General features: G+C 43.7%; 1 protein-coding gene across 1 annotated transcript in view; it reads left to right on the top strand.

Annotated features, from left to right (window-relative positions):
- The first annotated feature begins 639 nt into the window (after window positions 1-639).
- The window catches only part of CD101 (CD101 molecule), a 35,310-nt gene continuing 28,129 nt past the window's right edge, over window positions 640-7,820 (top strand). The window contains exons 1-3 of the mRNA XM_023535408.1: window positions 640-698; window positions 1,295-1,395; window positions 4,304-4,421. Coding sequence (XP_023391176.1) covers window positions 4,379-4,421 — 43 coding nt within the window. The 5' untranslated portion in view covers window positions 640-698; window positions 1,295-1,395; window positions 4,304-4,378. The remainder of the gene's footprint in view (window positions 699-1,294; window positions 1,396-4,303; window positions 4,422-7,820) is intronic.

Below are 7,820 nucleotides of genomic sequence, written 5' to 3'. Positions count from 1 at the left end.
TAAGGGGGTAGGATAAACCTAGAGCCCCGGTAAAGCAAGCTGCCTGTCCCCTCTCCTTTCTCTCTCTCTTCGGGGCCCATTCTGAGCCCTCCTCAGAACTGATCGTCAGTTAATCCCTGATAGGAAATTTGAGGGGTAGCCCTTCCCAAGGGAGTATTTGGAAATAGCTGTTGGCCCAGGAACCCCATCTGTTGCTCGCTCTTTGTCTCCTGCTGCCATCCCGCATTCCCCATCTCCTGCCCTGACCTCTCCCTGGCCTTTGCCTCTGCCTATTGGAATCTAGCGTGAGCTTTTCCCCGCAGGAAAGAGGGGTAGCCGCCCACCTCGAAAAGCTCTCCAGCCTCGGTTAACTACTTGTTGGCTCCTGGGGAAGCTGGGCCAGTGGGAAGTAAGGGACCTGGGCATCGTCTCCAACATGGGGCCCAAGTCACACCTCAGCCCACTCGAGGCCTCCATTTCCTCCCCTGTTCTATGAGGGACCGAGATTATTCGGTCCCTTCCTGTCACGTCACTGCTTGGTGTTCCATATGTGTAGACGTGAGACTCAGCCCATGCATCTTGGCAAGTCTCACACCTGGCGGGTAGCCATCATGCTCAGCTTCCTGCTGACTTCTTGGGGCTTTCCTTTTCTGTCCCCCAGGCATCCACTATCTCACACACGTTCTGCCTTCTGAACGTTATGAGTGACAAGCTAGAAGGTAAGACAGAGCACTGAACCGAAAGTCAGCAGGCAGCCTTAGAATGCAGCCATTTGGGAGTGGGGAGGTAGACAGGGGTCAAAGGGGTCAAATACTTGGTGACGGAAGGAAAATCTAACTTTGGGTGGTGAACACACAATGCTATATATGTATGTAGGTATGTGTGTATATATGACATTGTTAAATTATATACCTGAAACTTATTTGATTTTATTAATCAATGTCACCCCAATAGTTTTAATTAGAAAAAAAAGAATGCCACTATTTCCTAGCCATACAGTTGTCTTGTTAGTTAATTCCTCTGTGCCTCAATTTTCTCATCTGTGAAATGGGATTGGTAATACTTATCACTCGGTGATGTGATTTATTCTATTAAACTATATATGTGAAAATGCCTCACAAAGAGCCTGGCATGTAAAAAGTCCCTGTTTAAATATTTCTTGTGCCTGAATGCTTAGGATAGGAGGTCACAACAGCTGTATTTTCTATGATTCTGTGGAATTAATATTTGGGCATTTTAAATTAGGAAGGGAAGAAACCTTATTTTTTCATTAATCTTGCAGGACCTGAAACAAGATTTTTTTTTCTTTCTTTAGTACATTCCTGTGTTACTTTGTCCAGAACTGGCCCATCCGAATCAAGGCTACATTTTTACATTCCTTTCAACTGATAAAATTGCAATGCAGTGATCCCCAAGGTAATAGAGTAACTGTCTCTCACTGACTCTAGTTTTTCTTTCTTCTTCTTCTTTTTTTTTTTTTTTTTGACAACAGAAAGCTTCTTTTCCCCCTGCAGAAAAGAAGTGACATCATCCTGTGAATGTTAAACTCTGGCAGAAATGGAGCCACTCAAATGGAAACAGAAAAAAATTTTTTGGCAACAGCCAGGAATGAGACGTTACATAGCGTTTACTTGGTTATGTGTATTTCAGGAATACGGGATACTCTGTGTTGTTGGCAATGGTTGCCTCTGTGATCAACGGTGATTTCTAAAATAATTTTCTTTTCAGTGCACTTAGCAGATTGATTGCATCGATGGCCCCGGTTCTTGACCTCTCCTTCTGCCCTGTCACTTTGCAGTTCCCGTCACTAAAGAGATGGAGTCTGTTAACCCATCTCCTGTATTTGGACTTGGCCATGTGACTTGCTTTGATCTGCGAAATGTTAGAAGTCATGATGCAAGTAGAAGCTTTTAAAAAGTACTGATGTGTTTTCCCTAATTCTTTTGAACGCCTGGCATCACCATGAAAATGTGGCCAGACTACCCTACCAGATGGACGTGAAAAGGACCCAAGCCAAGGTCATCCTAGACCATCCAGCTCCTGCCAGCATGGGCTGTGAACAAAAGTAAATGTTTGGTGTTGCATTCCACCAAAGTTTTGTGATTGTTTGTTACACAGCAATAACTAACTGATAACAGTGCATTTGCTTAAAATTTCGGTGGCTTCGACCGAAATGGTAAATAAATTCTTATACTTCAAGCCACACTTATATTATAGGTAACAGCCTAGAGAGGTAGTTTGAAAGCTCCAGTCTAGATAAACTACTCTTTAAGTGTTTCCTAAATAAAACCTGCTCATCCCCACCTCCGTATCTTTGTAATTCATTTCTCTCTACTAGGATATATGTCCTTCTGTCTCTTCTCTGTTTGAATCATACCGAATCTCTAAGGACCTACTTAAAACCAGCCTTTTCTGAATGACTTATGGTGCCCCTGCCTGCAGTGGTCTCTTCAGCCTGTTAACTCATAGGCTATTTCTTGCCTAAACCATAAATTGGTTACCCAACACATACAGCTTTATGTGGCTACTATTTCTTAAGTACAGTCGTTTATTAAACTAGAGTCCACGTTCCTGGAGTTGTAGGGCCCAACTTGCCCTTCTTTTACCACCCAAGCCTCATGCTCTTTCTCTCCTTCAAATGTCCATATCTCTTTACCTGTATTTCTCCTGGGGGACTTCACCTAATTTACCTTGCGTGACAGCCACTCATGCTCTTAGTCCTTTCTCACTCACCTCCACCTGCTCCACCATCTCAAACAGAAGTTCCCGTGATCGGAGGCTACACCGTAATTCTGCATGCACCCTATAGCATGTGCTCCATTAAATATGTAAATACTTCTTCATCTACCTCTGCTCTGTCTTTATGTTACATACCCTAATGTAGGCCCTCATCATTGCACATACAGAAAACTGGAAAAAAGCTTATAACTCACCTGCCTCATCTCTCAACCAATTAGCAAATTCCAAACATGGAATTCAATGTAAAAGGAAAATCTGACCAGAGCATTCTCTTGCTTTAAAAAAAACTCTCAATAGTTCCTTTTATTTATTTATTTTTTTAATGGGGTAAAAGCCAAGTTTTTCAGCCTGGCTCGCATGGCCCAGCAAGACCTGCCTGCCTCGCCAAGCCCTTATCCCATCACTCTAGCCTCAAACTTGACTCTAGCAGGAAGACACAGCTGGCTTGGCTTTCATTTTTCATGCTAAACCATTTCTGCCCAGCTGTACCTAGCCCTCTTCCTCCCTGGTGGTTTCCTTGGGCCTGGCCCAGCCCATCCTGACCAACCCTCCCACCCACCAACCTCCCCTACTTGTTTTAGGCGCCTCATTGATCATTGTGCTTTCAGAGTTGTGTGGTGATGGTCTGATTCAGGTTAAGTTTCTTGAGAACAAAAGCTGGGTTGTTAATATTTTCATATGTGCACAACCTACCACAGCAGCATCTAGATCCTAGAAGGACTAAAATATTGTTAGATGGATGGGTAGAACTGGAGATCCACTTGTAAATGTGGCCTGAAGCTGACCAGTTGGTCACTGACCCATCGAAACATAGGCCTGACCAAAGGAACTCGTCCTCGGCGAGCTCATCCCTTGTCTGGTCTGGTCTTCTAGGACTACAGTGGGATTGAGTTGGCCAGAGTTCAGTGCCAGCTTAGCCACTCAGTCCCCCGCCATCTCTGGTGCCCAGGCCCACACCGAGCAGATGAAGATACCCTTAAATGTCATGTGACGGTCGGTGACATTCACTGAGCACTCACCATGTCCCAGGTATTGTTCTAAGAGTTTTAAGTAAATCAGTTCATTCAATTCTCACAGCAATCTTATGAGATACACACTATTAGTATCTTCGTTTTATAGATGAGGGTTAGAAAAGGTTAATTAACTTTTCTAAGATCACACAGCCATTAAAAATAAAATCTACGTGCAAACGCAGGCAGCCTGACTCGAGAACCTGCCATCGTCACCATCACCTCATGCTTCCCTGGGTTCATGTTTTCCAGAGATGCTTCTCTCATTTCTCAGGAATTTCCCCAGGATGGAAGGAGGGGTAAGGGCTAAGAAGAGAACTTTTTTATTTTTATTTATTCAGTTTTCTTAAATTCCCTTGTGATTACCTACTGATGCATATTTAGCCAGGATGAGGCCTGTATTTTCTTATTTTTATCTGTGTAAATATATACTTACCCATGAAGATAACTTTTTCACACACACATTTGAGTGATTAGCAAAGGACCATAATGCAACCAGTTTTGTTTGTTGCAAAGCCATTTCTGTTTCTCAGTGGGCTGAAAACCACACCATTGCTTCCTCTTTACTTTCGTAGTGAGAGCACAGCATTTGTCACTCGGCCTCTGAACAGCTTCAGTGACACCACCAGGAAAGGTCTGTGCTGGTCCAAATGGCACGCATCCCACGTGTGGCATCTTTCTTTCTCTTTCTGAGTAAGTGTCATAATTATGCATATTTCTCTTGTCACAGGAGCTAGGCAACTGGAGGCTGCTGGGTGATAGAACAGGTCAATTTGGTCTCTACAAGAAAAACAATGCCACCCATCTCTGGTGTTGGCAATAATTTTTTAGTTTTGTCTATGTTACTAGATCTGCCAGTTTTGCTGGTTCTGGCTTTACCTTTTGTTTCTGAGCTAGCTTGTCCCTGGAGGTAATACGAGGTTTGGCTCCCCAGGTGAGAGGTGACCTTAAGGTTTGCCTAATGTCAGAGCTTGACTAGCTAGCATGCCTTGGGGATATGGCTGGTTGGAAAGAAAGGTTATTAGAGTACTTTGTAGTTTTAGGCCAGGCTTAAAGAAGATTCTAGATTTCACCTGTGAGCTGAAGTGGGAGTTGACTACTAAGGGACTGAGAAGGGGACAGGAGGATTCACTTGGCTCTGCTGAAGGGCACATGGAGGGGCCCTAGCGGCATGTAAACATGCTGAAACCGGGTGGAGGAAAGGGAAATTGGAGGTGAATGAGAGAACGGATGAACTGGGCAGGGGCGAAGTAGTTCCAGGTAGACAGAGTAGGTAGCAAGTACTTTTGTGCACTGTGGGTTCCATTAGCATCTGGTAAAGACTCTGGACTCCTTTTCAGAATAATTTCTTAAATGCATAAAATAGAATGTATAGGATTATACAATCTCGTTGAAATGCAATTATCAAAATATGTTTCAATGGATTGTGATGTAGTCATTCATTTGCTTCTTTACGCATTACATAATAAGATTTAGAGGCGGTCTGTTACCTACCAAACTTCAAAGCAGTGATGAATCTGAACAGTATTTCAAGAAACCTGAAACAACCACAATGTGATATGCAAATATCTATGGCTTGTTGTCTACATTCATTACTGAAGGAAATATAAAATTTCCATGAAGTGCAAATAAAGATGTAGGGTTTTTCTTTTTCACCCAAGTTCGTGAACCCTTTAATCCCGTACATGGACCCCGATTAAGAACTCCTGCCTTTGGGACTGGATTGAGTCAGTGCAGGGACTTGAATGACTGGAATGATAGGAGAACTGGAAGAATTTATGGTCAGTGTGGTCAGGGCTGTGGCTAAAGCATCATAAGGACGCAGCATCAGCCAGGGGGTGCTTACTAAACAGTGGCTTGAGCTGAACTGGGCTCACGCCTCAAGAGACATTGGATAGTGCGAGGTAAGGGTCAGATCTGGGGCCTGACAGGGCGAGAGGTGACCTGCGGGGAAATTTCTAGTCCCAGTGCTGGGTGATCAGGGCCCACTAGGCTGGCCTGGCAGGCGTTGCTGACTAGGTGGACTCGTGGGATCCTTTGCGGGATGTTGGCTGGTGTGTTCCTGTTCGTCCAGTTTAGTTGTCTGAGTGTGATTCTCAAGGACAAACGCTCTCTGTGTGTCTCTCTGTCTGCTTCCCTCTCTCTGGTGAGCAGGCTGGAAGGCCTTGGCGGGTGCAGAAAGTGGTAACCAGGTTCAAAAAGGAGAAGCTAGAAGCTTTCCCCTGACTCATTGAAACAATTAACTTAAACTGGGTTAACTATTTCTTTCTTCTACATTCTGACTCATCCTTGGCCCTGATGTTGTACAGAACCACAGTTTTTATGTAACGAACACATAAATCAAGAAGTAACTTGAAAAAACTTTGCTATTTGTCGTCATAAATATGAAAGAGAAAAACAAAAGTAATGAATTAAATGATGATCAATCAGTCAATTGTATTATTTAGCAAATATAAACTTTATTCTACTTTATTTTTTCAATAGATAGAAAGACTGGTTAACCCTATTAGAATACGGTGCTAGCTGAGGTTAAGGCCCTGGGTGAACGAGCTCTTGGATTTAGCTCTAGCACGTCTGTGATCTGTCACCCCTCACCCTGACTAGTTGCCTTACACATAAAAGCCATTACCAGGGGAGCCTGCAGAGGAGGGGCTATTGTTTGTCTTACTAAGACTGTATTCATGAAAAAAAAAATCACACTAACTTATGGACGGAAGCTGTCTCAGCCTCTGAGCATATAGGTTTCTTGCATGTGCAAAGAAAGAAGTTGCTTGTGTGTGATGTTCTCTGGTAGCTTTTGCATTAGGTGGACTATTTGAAGTGGCTGTTTTTGTGTAGCAAAAAGGTCCAAATATGGGCCATTTTATATGGTTCAGCTTCCATTCAAATAATACTGAAATGGCAAACTTGGCAATCTCAGTTATAATTTTGAAAAAAGCCAATACCGTCAGGGAATTCTTCGTTTTTCCAAAGTGTGACTCCAGTGCAGTACGTTCATATTGAGCTGTGTGCCCAGCAGTCAACGGAAATTTGAGCTGCTGTGCAAAGGTATCTGAGCCTCCGTCCATTAAAGGGGAACGTGACGGGACAGTCCCTCGAGGTATTTTTGCTCTTTAGGAGGAGGAGAGATTTGTACAACACATCCCACAGAGGATATATTTATAGTAAGACGCTTCAGTATATGATCTGAATGCATAGCCATTTGAATTGACCTCTGTCCGTCATTCTTTCTCACCTCAAAAATACCTATAAAACACCTACACAATCTCTTTGGCTTTTCTGAGAAAGCAGGACCATCCCAAACATGTTCTTGACCTCAAGCCTCTACTAGGACCTTACTCCATTTGTCACCCTCTCTCTGGCTTCGTTCATCTCTGCCCTCGACTGCTTCTCTGCCTGCAAACATGCAGTGGCACCTGCGGCCGCCCCGGCCCTCCCTGCTTCTCTCTACCCACAGACTCTTTCTAGCTGCCGCCTTATTTATCTCTTTCCCTTCTGCATGAAACTTCTTGAAGTGGTTCACGTGTCCTGCAGTGGCTTCTGACCCTTGAAATCTGCTGCTTGGGCTTGATTGAAATCTCTTCCACAGAGGTCTCCACTGACATCCTCGTCATCAAACTCAGAGGACTCGCCTCTGCCTTTAGAATCCTCAGCCTCTCAGCATTTCGCAGGCCGGCGAGCTCTTTCTTCCGGCAACGTCTTACCTCCTTTGCTTTCCAAGCCACCGTGACCTGGCTGCCCTCTCGCCTCCCCAACTCTTCCTTCTCTAGGTTTTGTTCCTCATCCCATCCCCTAAATAGAGAGATTTTTCTAGTAATCTGGAGTGTTTACAGGAAGCCATGAGAAACAATGGACAAAGACAGCCAGAGACTGTCATTTGCAGATCTAAGTTCCAGTCTGGCTCAACCATTTACAAGTTTTGACATTGCTAAACACGCAAATATCACAGAGTTCTTGAAAGAATTAGATTAGGATGAAGACTTGAAAGCACAAATATATGTACTTAAATATTGTGTCCAGTTAATTCGTTGGGTATCCTTCCTGTTAATTCTATGATACTCAAATTTAGTATTTCCAAAATTAAATGCTTTC

This window comes from Pteropus vampyrus, unplaced genomic scaffold (assembly GCF_000151845.1).
Source record: "Pteropus vampyrus isolate Shadow unplaced genomic scaffold, Pvam_2.0 Scaffold6, whole genome shotgun sequence".
Taxonomy (NCBI): domain Eukaryota; kingdom Metazoa; phylum Chordata; class Mammalia; order Chiroptera; family Pteropodidae; genus Pteropus; species Pteropus vampyrus.
This window is presented reverse-complemented; position numbering and strand designations above follow the sequence as displayed.